Raw genomic sequence first — 23,208 nt, 5'->3', positions numbered from 1 at the left:
TTGTCAGCGTCAGGCTAACTGACCGCCTCACTGACCCTCTACATTTGTAATTGTAACGACAGTCTGAGATTTCAGCGTAAAATCGACTGCACTTGAGCACAGCGACACTTATAAGCTCACTTCAGCAGCATCGACTGTTACGCTGTTTTTGTGTATAATGCCATTTTTAACCCTTATAATAACCTATTTTACTGCTCACTCTGGGTCAGTATATTTAACTAAAAATATCACTAATTAACATGAAATGAAAGCATTAGCGCAAAGCCGGTGTAAGAAAATGAAAATGTAATGCAACATGTATTTAAAGCCATTTCCCAGCCCGGTTGTTCTGCCTGGAGGCTTGGAGCATTGTGTCCTCCACTCCAAATTTAATTATGTTTTTCAATACTTCAGCTCTTGAGTGGCCATGTCAGATCTATTGGGAGCTTCAGAGAATCTCCTGTCTGACTCCTCATAAGTACAATTCACAAATGCATGTGATAGGATGCTGATCTGACATTGAGCTGACATGTGCAAAAGCAATTAATGCCACAGACCTTAAATGTCAATGTGACTTGTTGGGTCAATATTATACATTGATACTGGCAAAATGGCCAGCAGCGTACAAACACGGTCCACTGACATCCAGCATGCTGATGCTCCAACGCACAGACCTAATCTGGGCTTTAAATCTGTGCAGTCCACAGTATTGGAGGTAACCGCTATTTACATATGTAAATATATTAATAAACATTTCAGTGAAATATATGAAGTTGGAGAACACAGTAAACTTTTTTTTGCTCAGCTGAAATCAAATCAATTTTCTCACATAATCTACTCACAAGCTACTGAGTGTCTGAGATGGTTTGTGCACTTCTCTGGCCACAAGCCAAGGATCTTAAAAGCTGTAATCTGACTGGTTATGCATGCTTTGTGGAAATTTTGTGGTCTGATAAGTTTATTTTTAACTTTGATTTGAAGCAGTGAGTTGTAAGTAAATGAGAAAATCTGGCACTCTTTCCTTGGGTTGATCGTTTGCCATGTTAGTCAAACTATTGTTTTTTGGGGTTTGTTCCCTGAAAGGAAGTGGTTCATGGCTCTGTGTACTGATGAGCCTTAACAGATGCTCTAGCAAATACCAGTAAGAGTTTTCACTGACTGAAAAAAAATAGAAAATAGTCTACGATTGAACAGGGAGTTATCAATATTCCTCCTGTATTGTTGGAACTCCCAGAGTTCAAATACAGTGTGTGCATTAAATTCAAACATGGTGCAAAGTAATCCCTACAGACCAGAGTGGCAGAGTTTCAAGACATACAATAAAGGAGGGCCCGAGGCTGAGCCCCTGAGGGAGGCAGACAGCAGTGTGTGTAACGAGTGTCCAAGGGCTGTAGCTGCTGAAGGATATGACAGATTCGTATGATGGACATGTCAAATCCAGGACGATCTGCTGAAGCGGCTCAGTGGAGACATCAGTAATCATATTCTGTAGACTCTGTTTAAGATGGAGCCACATGTTGAAAGCACTTGGAGGAGGAGGTGGAGTTACTGTATGGGTAAAAGCTGCTTTTATGATTAAGGCTTCCCACAGTGAAAGAAAATGTGCATCAGAAATAGTCAGACTGTCTGTAGTGCAGATAACATGAGGCTTAAAAGCACATTTTAATCATCGCTGAAAGAGCAGGCTTTTCTTCACCTTGCCATTTCGAGCACTTGTGTGAAGCAGCAAGGACACATGAATACTTTCCTCTAGACTTTGCTGTAAGGCACTGGTGATGACAGAAATCTCAATTTTAAAATTTGAGTGTAAACCTAGTCTAAAAAAAAAAATTTAGTGTGCATTTGCCTTCCATCCACAACTTCCATGCTGGCAGTGTATGCAAATAAAGCCTTCTGATTTGTCTTTTTACTCATAAATAGTGATGAGCGCGTATTCTGAGCTCTGCTGATAGCACTACCAATGTCAAATACTGACTAACAGAAGTTGCTGTGGCTCAACTCTAGAAATCAAGCAGCACCTCCGCCTCTTTTCACAGAGATTAGTGTGTTGACGAAGCTCAAAAGCACCGAAATAAGATAGCGCAAGCATTAAACCCCTGCCAGTGCACAGTAAATACCCTCAAGCAGCCTGATGGCTTCACTTTGCTATTTGCAGTGCTGTAAGGCTGACGAGCTTTATTAGCATAGCAATCTATGCAAAATCTCTCAGTGCAAATGAAAATATAGGAAATGAGAGATCTGGACTTTATAAAAAAATTTATGGATTCATTAGTACTGCTACAAATAATACAAAGATAAAGGATGTTGTAATTGCATATATGTATTTAACTGAACATGTACAGAAGTAAAACAAACTGGTTCATCTTTTCCTACCATTTAGTTCTGGGTGCATAAACCAGGCTATTGTATGTGAAAAAATATTATAACTTGAAATGTGTGTATTGCATAAAAGTTAAAGCCTAGATAAAGCCTTCAGAAGCATGAAAGGCATATTTTGACTTGGAAATGAGCCAAAAGCAGATCAGATCCAGTTTGAATCTTTGGGATTTTTTCTCTATCCATTTCTACTGGTTTGCTTCTACGTTTGCCTCAACTGCACTTTTAGCCATTTAGAAATGGGAAAGTTTTTTCTATTTTGTTATGTTTTCTATTATTATTATTCCAGTAATGTTGGTTTCATATTTGATTTCTGCCACATGTTCACACTTGCTGTGCCAAAATCATTTAAAAAGGGACATATTAGTAATGAATGGTCATATGATAAGCTCAGGATCATTTGAAGTGTGATCACGAAAACATCTCGCATGTTTCAGTTTAAATTTTCCAGCACTTTCCCTGAGATCTAAGGATTTAAATAAGTCCCATGAGTGAGATAGCTGTACTGAATATCAGTACGGCTGTGGTTCAGCTGTAGGCTGATATTCAATACAACAGCATAACAACAAGGGGGACTTTGTGCTATACAACAATTCTACGAATAAAAAAAATGACTATAGAGTAACTGACATTTCAGACACAATATGGCTAAAATATATTCTTCCTCTGTTAATAAACATAGTTATCAAAGTGAAGAAGTCAAAGCTGATTAGAGAGTCGCATGTTGCCATGCCAACAAGCTGACAGACTGACTGCCCATACTACTGACTGCCCATACTAAATGTAGTGCTGGTTTTAATACAACAAAAAAACTGCTAGAACTGTTACAAACAGTGAAATGTACCAGTGCTGTTATATTAAATATCAAACTGGGCAACTGAAACTAATTGTTTTCACCCACCGTGCCTGTGTGTATGCTGTACACAACACAGAAACGCACACAGTACAAAGGAAAGATTTCAAGTCAAGTTGAGCTTTTATCCATATATAGCAGGTGCAGTCCAAGGTGAAATGAAACAGCGTTCTTCCAGGAAGACAGTCCTATATAAGAGATGTATGCAGAGCTACATAAAACAACACAGAACTAAGAGTTCTAAAGTGCATGTGTGCAAACGTAGGCAAAGGTTTAAGAACACAGACTAAAATCTTTTATGTGCATGGAAACATGGTGACCCATTTGGGAAATCTCTAAAAGTGCTCTAGAAGCAAGAGTGTGATTAAAATTGGGTTCATGGAACAGTGTATTGCTTCTCCAGCCCACTTTTAAAGCTCTGCTTAGTAAACACAGAGCATCGCATCTTCATGTTATATCAATCAAGCCAGTATGGTCATCAATCCCTGCATAAACATGACAAGTGCTTAACATTGAATGCAGAGTTAATCACTGAGAAAGGTTATAAGCCAAGGAGTTTTGTTCCAGCTCTTTCGTGGCTGGATCCAATCTGTGATTCTGCAAAGATGTAACCAAAGAAATGGAAGCATTCTTGCATGTACAGGTGACACAGACATTTTCTTCTTCTGAATGGATTTAGTTTAAGTGTGCTGTGCAGCTGAAACTGAATCTAAAATAAAGGGAAGTGCTTATTTTGTTTCTTGGAAGAGCTGTATGCAAAATGGTTATATCTCTCACTCATCACTCAAGCGCAGTGCATGCAGAGAGACCAATGAATACGTCCATATTCTCTTTACATCCCATACACTCTAGGAGGAACATGAGGGATATCAAATGTCAGACACAACCCAAACAAACCCACAAAGGACAGAAAGAGGGACTTACTGATAGCAAAGCCCACTGATGTATTTCTGCTCTATACAAGACAGAGTGACATGAAAACACAACGAATGAGCAGTTAATCACTGAAGGAGAAATGCTGAAGAAGAAAAGCTGATTTTAAAATGCAGCACATCTTTGTTTCCCTGAGGATTGATAGATTATGGTCATTTTGGACAAAGTACAAGTCTGGAACAATTGCTGTCTGATTACTCTGTAACAGTGACTGATAGCTATGTTCAGTCTCTGCTGTGTAAATTCTACCCTCACTGTTGGAGTTTAAAAAGAAAAAAATGGCAAACGCGATGGGGCTATGATTCTTTCACACATGCTTCATCACCCAGGCAGAATGAGAGGCCACTCGAGAGCACCTGGGCTGACTGGCCTGCAGCACTCGAGCGCTGAGTACTATTGTGTGAGTAACACTAGCAATGTAGGGCAGCATGTTGTCTTAGCATGTGTTTTTGTGTTGGGCCACTTGGACAGAAGCCTGTGGAACTCTTATCAAAAACCCAGAGTGACACTTTCAGAGTGCACCAAAGCTAAACCTAATCAAACCAATGTGGTCAGTGTAACAACATTGTTAAATCATATAGACTTCAGCAGATATAAAGAACGTACAGAACCAAATATACACAAAAATCATAAGCACCATTTGTCTAGTCAATGTAGTTACTGAATATTTGATAGTAGATACTGAATTATAAATAGCATATTAATAAACTGGGTGCTGTCTCTCACTCTGGGTCTCTCTCACTCTGGGTCTCTCTCACTCTGGGTCTCTCTCACTCTGGGTCTCTCTCACTCTGGGTCTCACTCGGTCTCTGGGTCTCTCGGTCTCGGGGTCTCACTCGGTCTCGGGGTCTCACTCGGCCTCGGTCTCTGGGTCTCACTCGGTCTCGGTCTCTGGGTCTCTCTCGGTCTCTGGGTCTCTCTCGGTCTCTGGGTCTCTCTCGGTCTCTGGGTCTCTCTCTGTGTCTCTCTCTGTGTCTCTCTCTGTGTCTCTCTCTGTGTCTCTCTCTGTGTCTTTCTATGACTTGACATGCCTGTTTTCAGCCTTGGCTACTGACAACATACTCATTACTGTTATCCTCCAAACAGCTTCCACAATCCATAGCTCTAGAGCAGAAGGTGAGTCGAAGGGGTTTTAGCTTCTTCAGCACAGCTGCAGAAGAGTGAGGGAAAGAGGTGAGGGTAAATATTAAACCTGAACTCACAAAGGCTGCCACATGCAGCAGTGACTCAGTAAAATAAACCTCTGCTCAAACAGAGAAAACATATCAGTCCACAGAAGGCATGTGGCTCAGGCGAGGAGTCTGAAGAGCATCAGGTGGAGGCAGAGGCCTGGCATGGCCTTATCTGTAATTACTCTGTCCAGATGAGTCTAGCCCAGTGAACAACACAGCAGGCCAAGAGAGTTAATGATTCAGTAGAAACCCAGTCTTTCAGTCACTTCTCTGCACTAATCGCTGAATTAACTCACATTTTCAATCTTAGGGAGTCAGGGAGCTTTTTTGGGGCTTTTGGCGCAGCGTGGTTTTAAACTAGAATTCAACGTAAACCTTGTACCAGGAAGGTATTTTTTAATTTTATTATTTTTTTACTTCCTTTACCTCACTTGGGTTTCGCTCAGTCATGCTGCTCTAGTTCTCTTACTGGAACCCAGCTGTCTCCACCCCCTATATCACCAACACCCCCACCCTTTCTGTGAGGCTTCCTCTATCTTATCTACTTCATTTACCGCAGCTCAAATCCGAAAGCAAGCTCGGATTATACTGCCTCGCTGAGCAGATCTACACAATCGCTCCCAGATCTGTCATTTCACGAACACGAAAATGTAAACTTGCAACAGTGCAATAAACACCAACAAGTGCTTACATGACCTGAAGGACAACACAAAGCAGAACACAACTCTCAGAGGCCCTGTGGATTGTGATGCCCATCCCGAAGAATATAATCTTACAAATGTGGGAGATCTCAAGAACTCAACAGCGTATAGCAGACACACCTGTTTGTCCCGGTCCTTGTCCTTATCCTTAGCCTTTCCGCTGCTGCCAGACCCCCTGGAGGAAGTAACATCCCGGGGGATGACAGAGATCTGATGCAGTGGCATGTTCATCCCAGCAGGCCAGTGTAGCGCTCACAAACACAGGAACCGGCCCACCAGCAACAGCATGATGGAAAAAAACATTAATTACGACCTGCGAGATGGGAATAAGGGAAGAGAAAGAGAGAGAAATGTAAATCAGAAAAAAAAGAAGGAATAAAGTTTTAAACAGCTTAACAGAAAAATCATCGTCAATAACAGCACTATTCAGCATGTGTAAATCTAATACATTTGGTTGTACATCATCAGTGCATTGAGTCATCTTCCCATTAAGTGCTTGCTTTATTTAAATTGTGCAATCTTTATATAAATATGTGCAATGATTGCACATCAGCCAAAACAGTGACAATTATAATGTGTCATCATGGCAGAGTATAAAACCTTCAATGCACTGATGCACACCCACACAACCTCTTGCTTTTACAAATAATGAGATGTTTTATATAAAGAGTATTATGTGCACATACACTGCTGGGAAGTCAAAAATGTCCAGTTATTAATAACCTGCATTTCTCATTTTGGCTTTGTGACCACTGCATGCTGACCTGACAGCAATTAAACGACTACACCCCAGTGACTGTTCTAACCTCACCGCATGGACAAACTGCCACAACACTTGACCCATCAGACAAGGATGTACAGCGGCAGTATTAGCCATATTCATCAGGAATGTAAAATAACTAATAATCAGTGACATCATTAAAAACAAACAAACAAAAAACCACATCACCCTGATTATAAATGAAAATCACCTCATTGAGTGAACCTTCACACTCAGTGCTCTGCCACTACAGAACATGGCAAAGTGCAAACAGGACTAATGGACCCAAACTTAGCTGAGAAAAAAATCAAATTAAAATAGAACTTGGTTTAAAAAAACAAACAAAAAAAAACATTCTGCATCCAGAAACTAATAGAAAAACAAGATGAATTTATTCCTTTCCATCTGTCCTGCCAAATGGCAGGTGATTCACTAAATGTCTTCAGAACATCTGGTCAGTTTATACAGACAGGTCTCTCACGATACTCCCGGCATCATATCAGACACATATCCCAATCAGTGTTCAATAAGACACACAGATTCCTCCAAAGCAAATTGGCATCTGGTATGAGATTGAGATGCTGGGAAAATGTTTATGAGATAAAGCTCACCAAGGGATTCTATAAAAATCAACATCTGCTAAATTCTATAGAAGTGCATTGTCTTGTTCAGTATATCTATGACTGACTTTTCAGGCACGTCAGATCATTTACATTTGTATTTAGAGACATTTGGCGGATGCCCTTAAACTTACGGATATGTGTGTGTGTATGAGAAAAATCTGAGGAGTGACAGAACACCAACCACAGCCTTACTAGCAGTTAAACAAGAATATCAATATACTGTACTGTCAGAAACCACAGAAAAACAACATTCAGGACAGAGTACTTCATCATACTGACACTACCTTCCTGACTGCTGCATGGCCATTGAACACTTGTCTTAAAATGTCTTCGCGAAACACAAAGCTGAGTGTTTGAGCAAGTGAGAAACTACAGTACATACAAAATGGCATCCTGATAAGACAATCTGAATTATAACAAAATGTGCTTTATTTATGAACCACTCCACCACAGTGCAGTATTGTGTAACTAAACCCTTCCTAGTCATCTAAGCTCAATACAGCCATCATGCGTTCATGCCACGGTGACTGTCCAACTTCACATTTTCAGACTATGTGGTAACTAAGAAGTCGTTAGATTTGACAGCAAGTTCTGATAAAACTATTCTCTGTGCATTAGCTCCTATTTTATCTCCACCACTGCAGAGTGCTACAGGTCAGAGAGGAGGGAAAAAGGAGTGTCTCTGACAAGCTCAACTCTCTTATCAATCCAGCCCAGTTACAGCATCAGTGCTACATCCACTCGCAATTTCCAGCTCCCATCCCTCGATACCCAGTTCAAAACGAAAGCATGCACTGTACACAGCAGTGCTATCAGTGTGTGCACAAAGCATGCTGGCTTGCTAGCTGTAGCTTCAGTGGGTAAAGGAGCAATTATATTTGTAGTCATGAGTGCTGAGATTTTTGGAAAGAGAGAGAGAGAGAGAGAGAGAGAGATAGAGAGAGAGAGAGGGAAAGGAAGTGATATACTGGACTGTCAAAGCCAAAATAAGAGATAATGTATGAGAAAAATATGAGAAGAATTGTAGCACATCGCAAACTAGCAGTTGAAATATTTAATACTAAGAGCTAGGTTTTGTTTATCGCCCTTAGATGAACTGAGTAGGAAGGAAATAATCTAATGCTGAGAACTTCATTAGGTTTCTTTAAAGCAATGCTGAGAAAATTACTTTGCTTCTTGAGATGCCAGTGAATTACTGAGCTACTGCTCATAGACGATGGCCCGGGGTTAATAATGCAAAGGCTCTGTCATGCAAAGGCATCTTTCAGCTTCCTTCTGAGACAAAAACACACAAGGATTTGCATGGTCATGCTGTGAAACAGTGTGCTGTAGGCTAAGTTTACATTACAAGCTTATTTGCATACTTTAGATTTTTTTTGTTCAAACTTGGATCTATCTTAAAGTTTCACGTTCGTAATTGTAAGAGAGTTATATCTGTCTTTAACGAGAATGCATCTGCTTCCAGTTTTGCTTGAATGGATTCCTCAAAAATCAAGTAAATCTCCAATTTGCTCTTATTTCCACTAAATATAAATCGCTGCTTTTGCTGTGCTCACCGTTGTATTACCGCACTTCTCTGTCTCAGTGATGATGATGATGATGATCTGACCATTCTCATTCATGATGCATGTCCACGAATCTGGCCCAAATATCAAGGTTGCTCAGGTCTGAGTTCGAAAGATTTTTTTTTATTGCGTCGACACAGTCCTGAAAAAAATCTAATCTGTGAAAATAGGATTGGTGATTCAATCTGGTAATGTGAGTCTGAAACATAGGTCCCGATGACGCCAAACCTGTACACGCTGTTCTTTGTTGTTAAACCGTACGTGTTTACCGACTACTGAGTAAACTGTTAAGAACAAATTGTTGTGGTGGTTAAAGGAAAAAAGATGTGTGCTTATTATTACGTTGTAGGGCACATGACGATGTTCTTACTACACTATAACATTTCATCCTGAAGTTCCAAATAAAATCTAATAGAATAGGTTAGGGTCTGCTAGTTTTCTAATAATATATAATAATGTTAATGATGTATTCACATAACACTAAGTTTAACAGCTGTTTTTATTAGATGCTTTAATATGATATTGTGAACTGTAGTCGAACTGCATTTAATGATTAGACCCATACAACATATGCACATTTTGCACATTACACACACACACACACACACACACACACACACACACATTTAATTATTCATATAGTGCAACCTGTCTGGGATCACATCCACACAGTGACAGTTTTTGAGGGGATTTAAAATGATTTACATTCGTAACATTATAATACATCTATATAAAATACAGCACTATAAAATAATAGGGAGCCAAGAAAACTGACATTTAAGACTCATTCATTTCAATCTAATGTGCTGGGGTAGAGAGTTAAAACAACAAGAACAAAAACAGATATTGCAGTCAATTGCAGTCAATTACAGGCTGCACTGAACTGTTTACTGTGGCTTTGATTACATTTTTACTCAGAGAAGAAAGAGGTGAGAATAAAAATAAATCAACATCATTATGTTTTTGAAAGCAATATCAGTCAATCCTGACAGATTTGCATGCGCATGTGTGATGTTCACACATGATGCTCTTTTCCTCGAATGCTAAATGAGTTCAGATGTAGTATTGCTTGCATTATAGCCTACTGTTTCTAGCCTAAACATTCATAAAACTGTATTACACAAACAGCGACGCAATACCACAAAACGGAACACGGCAGCAATATTGAGATGTACAGATTATGCTATAAGAAAGAGATCACTGTTGTCTTTCGAGTGCGCTGGTCTGTATAAAGTGTATAAAATGAAGTGTAGATGCTACAGTATCAACCCAAAGTAACCGCTGTTGAAATAGGCGAAAAAGAGGAACTGCTTGTAAGGAAAAGTGGGATGCTTTCCAAAGAAAATGCTGAGATAATGAAACATTTGTTAATCAGGTGAGAACAGAGAACAAGTACATGACTAAAGCTGTGCTGTGCCCAAGGGAGAATCCAGTGTTCTCCTGAAATATCTCTTCTACAGGCTCGAACAAGCAAACCCACCAACCTGTACCAATCACCTCAGGACACATCTACAAAGCAGAGCGACATTTTGCAAACATCTGCGCCACACGGAAAGTTGGGAATGCTGCATCTGTGTGTTCATCCACAACGTACAGAAAAACCCACCACAGTGGCAAAGGAGCAAGAGTAAAAGTATTGGAATCTGATAGAGGGAAATTACAACAAGGTGTTGGAGTCAGAGGAAGCAAAGGGCATTTATATCTATGGTAACACTTCCTCACAAGCACGTCAAACTTAATCTAACAAAATCTAGTACTTTTTCTTCTTTATCTATATTTTAGAACTAAGCTATACTATAAACTACTGAAGAAAGACTAGTTCAGAAATTTGGCCTTGCTGGGTTAGGAAGTTGATCTTGTTTGGATCCAAAACGTACTCACAATGTGCTCACATTAAACACAGTTTGGACACTGCGTAAAAAGGTCTCAGGTGCTGTTGGAAGAAGGGGAAAGTTCTGGACATTCAAAAGCTAGTGCTAATAATTCAGCGACAACAGCCATCTTTTCAACCTTAAGTAAAAGTGTCCGGTTGCTAAGCTAGCAGTAAAAGTATTTGCAGCAGTCATGAAGCTCTAAGGCATTTTAATTGGAAAGACATTTTTGCCTGTCTGGATATGTGGCTTGTTTTTCCTCTGGATTATCCAGTGTCCTCCCAACTATGTGTGTATGTGTGTGTGTCAAATCAAGAAGCTTTTATTGTCATTTCAAGCAAATATAGCTAACACAGTACATACAGTGAAAACAGTGTTTCCACAGGACCACGATGCTATTTAAAACAACTTAAAGACACATAAAACAATGTGTGTGTGTGTGTGTGTGTGTGTGTGTGTGTGTGTGTGTGCATGCACGTGTGTGTGTGTGTGCACGCACGTGTGTCTGTGCGTATGGTGCCTGGTGGCCCTTCCAGGCTGTATTCCAGACTGGATAGACACGTGACAAAAAGATCAGTCACATCTCAGCGCATGAAAGTAACAGATCAGTAACAGAAGAGCTTATGTCAACATCAAGGCCCTTTATAACAACGGATCACTTGGCTCTACACGTGCGCAATTCATGGACAATGCTGATTGAATGAAAGCTGCAAATTTATACAAGACGTTTTCTACGAAATGTTATCACTGATGCACTGCAGCATTTCCAGTAATTCTCTAAATAAATCCTGAGCAATATGTTCTAGTGTCAGCATGTACCAGAGGGTTATCTGCTCTCATATCACATCCTATTAGAGTTTGTCAGACTTACTGTCTGTAAAAACCTATAAAAATATCTTCCAAGGATCCAGCTGGAAATAAATTGGAAGACAAAGGAAAACAAAAACAAGCAGCTGACATTTTGCTCTGCTGCTATTAACACTAGTGTTTCACTGAATACAGAAAGAAATGACACATTAACGAAGTTTCATGTGAGATAGAACTTGCTATGGACACCACCATGGAGTGGGTAGAGCTAAAGTGCACTCGTAGAATAATCATGGGCACAGTTATGTCTGTAGGAAGTGTTGCTGTGAGGTAGCTGGATTGTTATGGATGGAAAAAAAATAAGCTTTGAGTCAGGAAGGAAAAGCGAGTATCCAGCTCTGAGCCCTGAGCCCAATCCCTGACAACAAAAGCTACGGAAAGTGTCAAAACAGAAAGGCAAGTTAATGTAACACTCCCAAAGAGACACAGCACTGTTTTAATGACATTTATCCAGACTTCACTCCAGATCTAAATAACAACTAAGTGACATTTCCGAAGTGTCAGAAGTGGATTGTTTTAGGTCAGATTAAGTGCAGAGTAAAATGATCCATTTTAAAAAAAAGCAGGTGTACTTTGTGACTAACTGGAGATTCTTATATAACAAACAGTCTCAGTCAGGGGTTCTGACGCCTATCTTATACTAAGATAAGAACATTAGCAGCAAAGACAACACGGTTGCCTGAGCTATTATTTTTCATACCTCTATGAGTGTCTAGATGAATGAGTGTCCAATTTCTGAGCTTCCTGTAACAATTTCGGCTCTACTGAAGGGAAACTCTTTCCTATCTCACGGCTGCGATCACAATGATGTCAAAACTGCTGAGATAAGAAGCTCGCTGATGTCTTCTTATGATGGAAACTTTGTTTAATCTGTACAACAACATTGTTCTCATCTCCAAAAGCAGGGCTCTCAAGTTTTGAAGACAGGCAAGAGTGACATCTCCAAACCCCCCAGCGACCCCCCCCCCCCACCCCCCATCACTGACCAATCACTAACCACATGAACAAAGTATTTGTTCAATTTCCATTTATTAATATTTGTGTGTGTGTGAGAGAGAGAGAGAGAGAGAGTGAGCGTGAGAACGAGAGCGAGAGAGAGATTATGACTGGTGTTGTTTATTGTGTTTGTTGCCCTTTTGGACTCCTTTATCATTTGTAATGTTGATCCCATTTAAAACAGTTAAACAGTTTAACAGTTGCCTTAAATCTTACCCAGATACAATAGTGCTATTTTCTGATTGGCTATTGTGTAGCCTCTTTTTTTGATTGGCTGATAAGTGTCAGGCTCGACTAAGAACTCCAGGGGAGACGCGCTTGATTCCTGCCCGGTTCCATAGAGACAGCGGTGCGGACAGATACATTTTGGGGGCTGCGGCATATTAAATATATTATAAATAGGAAGTTTTTCTTTGTGACAAATACAATGTGTGGCGGGAGAGCGTGACAATAGACCCAAATGCGTGATTGTCAATGTGTGACACTTGAGAGCCCTGTCCAAAAGGGTTCTGTTTATTAAATGATTTTAGGTCAACGTGTTGCATGAACACATTTAAGCTAGATGTCCCTACATTTAAGATATTCATGCAAATTAATGAGTATATACTGTGATTTTCACATCATTTGGAAAATCCGACATTTAGCTGATCCTCATAACTAATCATCATTGACACAGTTGTAAACACAATGGCTTCCTTTTTCCTTCATGAGGGAAGTAGAACTAAAGTGTAGGGTAAAATCAAGGTGTTTTTCTTTTCTTCCCCCTATTTCTGAGCATTTCCAATCAATATCAATAGCAAAGAACATAACTGACTACTTCTGAACAACATCAAATCATTGAAAGTAGTATTAAACACACTACTAAAGCGTTTACTCCCGTTCCAGATGGTAGATCAAGTCTCATCTAAAAGCAGAGCTCTAATGAAGGCAGTAAGAGTCAGATAGCATTGGCTTCCTTCTCTACTCTATTTTTTTTCCATGCCAAGCTAAATTATATGAAAATAAAAAAATGCTGATGGCATTCAACAACGTTATGGACCTCAGGAATGACATCACCTAAGATAAGACACAATCAATAGCCATTAGTTATATAGTGCTGTGTTGAACAGTCTAGTGAATGCACTCTATAAAGCAGACCTACTATGAATCATTATCGTTTCTGCTTTAAGCAAAACTAGGCATGACTAGAAGATCATACAAAAAAGGTTCTATGAAGTGAACCATTAGAAAACACCTACTGGGCAGAAAAAAAGGAATGTCATGTACAGTACACAACGTCGAACAAAGCACATATAAGTGGCTTAGAAGCATTAATAATTTAATAAATGAATAAGTGCTAATAATAATCAAAATCAAATAGTAGTTTGGCTTGAAATAAAAAAAAAGTCATCCTATATAACCCAACATCTGGCAAACACTTTGCCTCATAGTGAGAGTGAAACCATCAGTAGTAGTAAGGAAATGTTGATTACTGAAGAGGGAAAGGAACGGAAGACATTACAGCAGTGGAGGTTGGTCCAAAGACCCTAATGTAAGCCATATCCTGAGAGCTTTTAAGGAGAATAATCAATCAGGACAAAGGGCCTTCAAGGACAAAGTCTTCATGGTTTCTCCTTAAACTATCTGTCTATTCACAGAGTCTCTGTTTAGTTCATTTTCCAATACACAGAGTTTTAAACTCGAATAAACAGAATTTATGTGTTTTTGCAAAAAGAGTGATATGGAACAGCAATCCCACATTTTATCATCGATTTCACTGTAAAATGCAATCAATTGCACTGCATGCCAAACAGACTAATAGCATAGACCACTGTTTGGTCCAACATAGTAATCATAGAACTGTCAGGATCAGAGTTCTGATGTGCAGTTTTCTGATATGTACCGTGATGATACAAGTGGTACACAAGTGTAACACACAAATTCGTTGTTAACTTACAGTTTGATCCAGGACAAGACAACGCATCAGTACATATATGTATATACAGTAAATAAAGACTATTGTGGCATCTAGTATCAGCCTCAGACATCATGAACCATTGGCTAAACGATGAATATCACACATAAAACACTTCATAGTCAGAAATCGTCATCTGATTGCTTGGATTCTACAGGTTTTCCAGGAGATGAGTGTGTCACATTTTTTAACATTCCTCCACCACAAAGTTCTACTTCCCTCATGGAAGAATGAAGCCGTTGTGTTTACAACTGTGATAATGAGGATTAGTTATAAGGATTAGCTAAATGCCGGATTTTTCAAATGATGTGAAAATCACGATAAATACTCATTAATTTGCATGAATTTCTTAAATGAAGGGACACTGACTTTACATTTTCATGTCCCTAAACATGATGCTGAACAAAACAATTTGTGATTGGTAGCTTTAGTCTGAAGGCCTGGCTACATGAGACTAGTGGGCATCTGGCCATCACACCCATATGTACGCCTTCACCAAACTGTTGCCACAGAGTCAGGAGCACATATATATGTATATAAAGTTTTTTATTGGTGTAGAATTACAGTTTCCATTCACTGGTTGTAAGGAACCCAAACGTGTTCCAGCATGTCACTGCCCCTGTGCACATAGCAACCTCCATAAAGTTTGAAGTAGGAAATCTCAAGGGACCTGCACCGAGAAGTGACCTCAACCACACTGAACACCTTTGGGATGAAATGGAACACTGATTCAACAGCCCAGGCCTCCTCATTGAACATCAATGCCAATGCTCCCCAATGCTCTGATAGCTGAATGAGCACAAATCTCCATGGACTCAAAATCTAGTGAAACGTTTTCCCAGAAGTAGACTGTTACAAAATAACACCGTTAAAAAAGTGAATACATCCAGAATTGGATATGAAGCACATATTCCCACATACATTTGGCCATAGAGTGTACAAGGGTGGTTGAAATGAAAACTTTAAAAGTGCGACGATCAGAAAACTCACTGAAAAAAAAATTCAGATTTTCATTTGACTCGCTTAAAGAGCCAATCCATGTAGAGACATCTCCTGACGTAGAGGATGAAACCAGTGAACATAAAGAAAACCAACATGAACACAAGGAGAACATACGACAACAAAATGGGGTCTGTATCAAACCATGAGCCTTGGAGCCGTGAGTATTCCACTAGCATTCATGCTAACAGGTACAATATCTGTTTTTTTTTGTTTTTTTTTTTTTTTTTTTACAGAGGTCAGAAGCACTGCATGTCAGGATTGAGTTTGTAAATCATAGCTATCTAGTAGAGTAGGTTTTCGCTTATCTGTAACTTTAGCACTTAATCTGCCTCCAAGACTGTTATGTTTTTCAAGATGTCTTTGAACTGTGGTCAGAAGATTCGTAGAAAAAGTTGTTGTTTTTGTGGTATGTGGGATGTTGTTTTGTGGTATGTGGGATGTGGCATCTGGGATGTGGCATCTGGGATATGGCATCTCAGTGGTTAAGGTGTTCAACTAGTTTTAATCCCAGGTCCACTAAATTGCCACTGCAGGGCCCCTGAGCAAGGCCCTTAACCCTCAATTGCTCAGGTGTATAAACTGAAATTGAAAAACTTTTCCAAAAAAGTCACTCTGGATAAGAGTGTCTGCTAAATGCTGTAAATGATATTCCTCATGTTCACATAGAAACATGGCGATACACCAGTTCTACCCTGAAAACTCTTAATATGACCTTTCTAGACATTCTAAATTGCTCATAAATCCGTAGGCGAATTGCCGAGGCAGCCTTCAAGCCAAAAGCTTTAAACCTAACCTTAAGGCTTGTCGCTATCCTCAGTACAGCCAGAGTCAGTGTCCTGCACTTCCTCATTGTAAGTGAACAAAGGTTAGTGTCTCTCACTGGTGGATCTGCGCAAGTGCAATCTACACTCCCTGTTCAAGAGTTTCTTCATGTTTCAAAGTACTTGCATCCTAGTTTAATACTGAAGGCACAGTAAATCATCTGCTCTCTCGCTGCGTTCTGCTGGGAGCTTTCATGTCTGACCTGTACAGCTCTACAGCTCTCAGTCATCTCTACTGCATAACCAACAGGAGTGTCTCCAGAAACTGAAAGAAAAGGTCCAGTTTTGTGTGGAGAAAACTGGTTCCCTGTAGCTAAAAAGAAAAAAGATCCCATCAAACGCACCTGTTACACAACATATTTATTACAAGCAAGCTGTTAGAGGATTCTACCTGAAGCAGCCTGCTGAGTAACTGTACAGGTCTACACTTATTTAATGCAAAAGAATTCAAGAACCTTCAGCTTTTTTTTCTTTTTTCCTGTACTGCAAAATCAGATACAGGTCTATCTTAGTGAAGAGCCAAAAGAGCCAAAGAGACTCCCATGATTTATTCTTTACATCACTAGTTTATGGTGTAATGGATGTGCCATGCCAGCAGTGAGATCCAAACTAGATAAAACAGACACCGGTTCTCTCTGGAGTACCTAGAAAAAGACATGAACTGTGAGCTCTATTGAAAAAAATAAAATAAAATAAAATAAAATAAGAATTGGGGGGCACGGTGGCTTAGTGGTTAGCACGTTCGCCTCACACCTCCAGGGTCGGGGTTCGATTCCCGCCTCCGCCTTGTATGTGTGGAGTTTGCATGTTCTCCCCGTGCCTCGGGGGTTTCCTCCGGGTACTCCGGTTTCCTCCCCCGGTCCAAAGACATGCATGGTAGGTTGATTGACATCTCTGGAAAATTGTCCCTAGTGTGTGATTGTGTGAGTGAATGAGAGTGTGTGTGTGCCCTGCGATGGGTTGGCACTCCGTCCAGGGTGTATCCTGCCTTGATGCCCGATGACGCCTGAGATAGGCACAGGCTCCCCGTGACCCGAGGTAGTTTCGGATAAGCGGTAGAAGATGAATGAATGAATGAAAATAAGAATCAAGAATCAAGGGGAAAAAACAAAAAGGAAAAATAAAAGAGTCAGTGGTATCTGAAATGATTCATTCATACATTGCAGCAGATATTGATTCTATCCAAGGAACTTTGGGCAGGAGGCAGGAATCGGCACTGTATACACACACATTCACACACGCCCATTCCGCTGAATAGTCAATCCACTGAAACCTAGAGGAAACTCTCACAGGAAAACATGGAGAACAAGTACAAACCCTTGAGTCAGGCTAGAACCAAGAACCCTGAGGCTGTGAGCCAGCACTGTTACCTGCTGTGCCAATCTAAAATGACTTACCAGGAAATCAATCACTGCAATGATCATGCTTGTTTTTGTTTTTTTATTTTATTGTAAACTGAAATACATTTTGTATTCTACAATAATGGCTCCCTGGAAAGCGTACATCAACAAGTGAAATAATTACAAGCAAGTTTATCAATAGAAACTCAGCATTCACTTCATTTCTTGGCAGACTCGGTTCCTTTGACGGAAAAGTTCTATGGCACAACAATAATTACAAGCAGGCCTTTGAATAGTCTGTTGTTTGACTTTCAATTTCTGTTAGTCACTCTGTGAAGCAGAATTCAACAAAACTTAGTACAGCTCTTTGTTTATTTGAACGGCCTTTGTGAAGCTGCTACGAGGTAATTGCTTGTCAGCCAACTTGACAAAAATGGAAGGTTTGCACTGAAGTAAAAATGAGGAAGAGCTGTACGTGATACAGATGGATTTAGTCTTAATAATTGTCCTGCAAGCTGTCCTTGCAAGTGATCCTGCCATTTACTCAGAGAAAAAAAAAAGTAGATCTTCCACTGTAGAAACAGCTACAGGTCTGTCATTTTCCCAGTACCTGCACACACAGTATAATTACTTAAACTATGTGTTCAAATACTGCATGATTTCAAATATTAAGCAACCTACAATTTAGCCACAGACATAAATAATAGCACTATTTTTGCATTAATTAATTATTTTTATTTTATGCCATGAAATAATTCAATTGCTGCTTTCTTCTCAAGAAAACACTTAAGATGCAAGCTTTTCTTATGCATTGAAATCAAAGATTTTTTCTTTTTTTAACAATATTTTTGCAACTGACCCTAAGATTTATTTGTCTTTTGTCAGGCTACCTGTAAGCCATAGAAAAAATCTTTAAGAAATCAAACCATCTTTAAGAAATATGTTTAAGCAACTCCAACATAGTGTGGACACCAGTGAGGACAAGGACGGCACCTGACTGACATGTAAAAGCAACCAATCACAATTTGTTTTGTTCAGCGTCATGTTTAGGGGCGTGAAGATGCAAATACGTTTTGCCTGCAAAAAGAGACTTGAGTACAACCACAGATCGTTTAATTAAGAAAGTTGTGCAAATTAACATGTCTTTACTGTGAACTTTAGTGTGATCATATAGAAAATCCATCCTCACAAGCGCTCATTGTTACAGTTGTGACACGCCAGGTTCCTTCTCCCACAAACGCTTTGTTTCCAGGTGGACCGTTAAAAACTTGACACATGAGTCCCAGAATACCAGGAGAAATGAACCACTTGGATAACAAGTTAAAAAAATAACTTGTTATAACCTTATATCTTTATATAAACACCACAGTGAAGATGGACAGTCCTATTGACTATATGTGCAAAACAGAGCCTAAGGCTGTCCATCTTAAGCCTAGACAAGGACATGTGGATGTGACAGTTAGATGACACATTAAACCCTTTATTTTAAAAGGCTTCTAACTAAATTTTTCATTCTTAGAAACTACTACAACACTATTGTCGTTTATTTTTACAAAGATTTGGTTTGAACGTAACACGGATAATGTCCACTGATTAAGTGAACTTCACAAATTATTTATACATGCTTTCGTCAAACATCGACAGAAGTGCGCACATGCATACACACATGCATGCATACACAGGTAGCGTGTTGTGTTTTGAACAGTATTTGGAAAGTATCCCACTTCACAGCAAATCACATAGTTGCTTACATCCTCTTAGTACAACAGTGTGGAAAAAGCAGTCAAGCTAAAGGGCAATAAGGCAAATCATGCATGGTGCTTTTAGAAACCAGCCGCTGAGGGGAACATGTTAATAAATAAATAAACAGATAAATAATGAAACATACTAGTAAATGCATACAATGCATACAAATAGACGGAATTACCAATAGGTTTTAATGCATAGCTAGAGCTAGGATCAAACCATATCCACGAAGACAATAGGGGGATGAGACATTCAATACTAGATGACATCACATAAATAAAGATGATATATTGTGTAGAACAATAGGCACGGCAGTGAAAGACGACATTCAGCAAGTGATTTGCAGGACAGGAACTTCAGGATTACTCATTAAAAGACTGAAAAGTCTCGCTCAGTGTCACGAATGAAAACTCTAATGCTTTAGTGGTTTTATTATTCCAGACCGAACATGGACCATGACCAAGATGGCACTTTTCTTCTCAATTAAAACAGCAGTAAGTGAGATTAAAAACACAGAACTATCACAAAATAAATAATAAAGTGAGAAGTGATTAGTTTCCTTGCACAAATACAGACTAGATATGACGTGTGTTATGATCATGTGACCTACTAACGTTCAGGTGCAACTTGTGGATGCAACAAAGGTCAAACCGGTCCGTTTGCATTACGCACTGAATTTTCATACACATACGGAAAAGACACTGGGATTTATACAGAGATTATAACTGCTTTAATATACATCCTGACTACAGACGTCCTGATGTCTGGAAATCTTGAACGGTAATATAGTAAAAGACGGTGGAATCTTGCACAGTCCCAAAAAAAAAAAAAAATGACCGACGGACTAATAATCCCTAAATAGAGATAACCTCATAATATTGGTGTTAGTTCAGCTTTATATGTAAAACCGAGTAAGGATTCTCATGCCATGGAATGCATTAAGGCTCATAAACGCACTGCAGCTGCACCGTGACGCGTGCGTTATATATTGTTATATATAAACATACACATATATATAAACATATACTTATATATACACATATATAAACACACATACATACATATACACATACATACATACACACACACACACACATATATATATATATAAACATATACATATATATACACACACGCACGCGCTGCTCTTCTACTTTACGCATTTATTTGTTTTTGTTTGGGGTTTTTTTGTTTGTTTTGTCTTTTGGTTTCATTTTAAACAAACGTGAGGGTCAATAAGGGACACTCGCTCGGTGCTGCAGCAAATTTCTCCCTACAGATATTTCTCTCGAAAAGCGAGTTAAGTTAATAATCACACACAGAGACGCACACAAGCTGAAACATTCATGAGGTTTAAATCACACAGCGCGACAAATGTATATCGACCTGAGATATGACACGTTTATATCTGAGCTTAAATGTCCGGTCTTTCTTGTCTTTTTAATGTCTAGATTTAGGATTTTTAGGTTGCACGTCAGTTTGTCCGACATTTTTTTAACCTTTTAGAGAAAAAATTCGCTTTTCAGTTTCCAGAGCAGAGTTATTTCATTCCGTATCGTTTTTACTCACCTCTCCCTCGGCCTGAGGAAAACGCGATGTTTTGATTATTTCACTGTCTCCATCTGACCGAGTGCGTCACGTCACTGACACTTCCGCGTTAAGAACGAAACGTAAAAAAACCCCCATAAACACTGCGCATGCGCGCGCCCAGCACACAATGGCTCTTATTTGGTGTTTGGGGCGCCCTCGTGTCTCGTTCACACACAAATCAGCGTCTACTGAATGCTTAATGCTTAAATCGCATTCAGATTGTTTCACTTGATTTCATACAATGAGGAACACTTCCTATCATCTGGAACAATGTTTTTTTTTACCTGTAACTTTTGACCAGCTTTTCATCTCCTGTAATTGAGGATTTTTTGTTGCAGGACTGAATGCAGTCTGACCCAAATAGAGAGGGATTGATAAAGCCCATGTGTTAAGACTTACAATTCATCCTTTACCCTTTCATACATACTTATTTTATGCACATAATCCAGATCTCCAAATATTTGGCAGTATTGTTCTGGCTTTCTGGTAGAACTATGGAGCTTTTTATTCCTGAACACATTAGGTCCAACTTGACATTAACTGTATAATAAGCCTAAAGTATATATATATATATAATAAATAAGGTCTACAAATATCGAGGTTTGTATTTAGCCCATTTATTCAAGGGATTAATCAAAGCAGCTAACAATTATTAGAATTTAGATAATGATTTGTTGTCATTTGCATCACTGTAACAAATGAAAAAGAATCACATAAACCCCTGGATATGATTCGCAAGCCTCTGGTGGTCTCCAGACCCAACTCTGAAAAATGTGTGTGGCTTTACGTCGCTTGTCCGATTGCATGGTAAATCGACTGTTGCCCTGGTGGATCAGTATGTTTAAACAGTGGACTTGACCTATTATAAGGCAACAATTGCCCAGAATTGCCAGTTCATGAATGGCAAACAGCTAAAACATGATTCACGGTCCAAACTATCAACACGCCTAGTGATGCCTAATCTCGAAATGGTTTGTGTGTTGCATGTGCAGCATTAACCTGTTAAGCAAGTACTTGTTTAGCATATTTCCTCAAAGACAATTATCTGTCACTAGAGATTGTTTCCTAGTTATAGGGTGTGTAGACAACACCAAAACCTAAGAGAAACAGATTTTTTTTTTTTTACTTAGATGAAAAACTACAAAACAAAACCCATTGTAATTCTGTTGTATAAGACATTTTTCTCTTTCAGTTTCATAATGAGTGATTTGTGTAAATGGTTACAGCAGTTCTCCCTCCCTCACAAACAGCTAAGTGTTTCTTTCATGGCTGGGTTTGTAATATAATATTGTATAAATCAAGCACATACAGCTCTGTAATCACAAGAGACTCACTCAAAACCACTATCACCTGCAAGAGTGCAAGTAGGGTGTATTCTTCCCATCTATGATTTTAAGTTTTTGTCTTTTAGGACATGTGAACACATGGCCATGTAGCAATCAAGGAAGGTAGAAGAGTGACCAAGAATAATAATGAACAGTGCTTTCTGTGGAGTGTTTACATCTAGGAACACAAAGTATGCTGAACAAAAACAGCTGTAGAAATGAACGAATTATCAAGAACTGGTCGAGGGCTGTTTCCTTGAGAATTGACCGATTCTTCGTTCAGTGTAGATGAATGAAAAATATTCTGCAAATCATTCTTCTAAATTTATTTAAGAATGAATCAACTGAAACACTTTATTAGGATCCTATGGGACCAGGTAGTTTAGATGTCAGTGGACAAATACAGATTAGATTCCATATACAGTGATTGGAAAGAAATTACTTCAAACAACTGTTTTGATTTTTAACAGAGGATGCTTGTCCATTTTAGTGACTCGCTTGTTGTTTATTACTGAAATAATTCTGTTCCAATTATGGAGATTAAGGAAAAAAAGCCGTCATATGTAAACAGGTAGGGCTTCCACACAGGTTCCTGCTTGCTATGTGGCCATACACAATAATGCAGCCAACATTCATTCACCTTCTACTGCTTATCCGAACTATCTCGGGTCACGGGGAGCTCAGGCGTCATTGGGCACCAAGGCAGGATACACCCTGGACGGAGTGCCAACCCA

At 39.2% G+C, this 23,208-nt stretch overlaps 1 protein-coding gene across 2 annotated transcripts in view; it reads right to left on the bottom strand.

The window, feature by feature from the left end:
- marchf8 (membrane-associated ring finger (C3HC4) 8) overlaps nt 1-21,216 on the bottom strand; it is a 67,973-nt gene extending 46,757 nt beyond the window's left edge. For both annotated transcript variants that reach the window (XM_060872350.1, XM_060872349.1), the window contains exons 1-2: nt 21,129-21,216; nt 6,135-6,327 (exon numbers count right to left, since the gene is read on the bottom strand). In XM_060872350.1, the coding sequence (XP_060728333.1) occupies nt 6,135-6,245 (111 nt within the window). In that variant the 5' untranslated portion in view covers nt 6,246-6,327; nt 21,129-21,216. The remainder of the gene's footprint in view (nt 1-6,134; nt 6,328-21,128) is intronic.
- Nucleotides 21,217-23,208: the final 1,992 nt, after the last annotated feature.

Source organism: Tachysurus vachellii, chromosome 6 (assembly GCF_030014155.1).
Source record: "Tachysurus vachellii isolate PV-2020 chromosome 6, HZAU_Pvac_v1, whole genome shotgun sequence".
Classification (NCBI taxonomy): domain Eukaryota; kingdom Metazoa; phylum Chordata; class Actinopteri; order Siluriformes; family Bagridae; genus Tachysurus; species Tachysurus vachellii.
The sequence above is the reverse complement of the archived record's forward strand: the minus strand, read 5'-3'. Positions and strand labels throughout refer to the sequence as shown.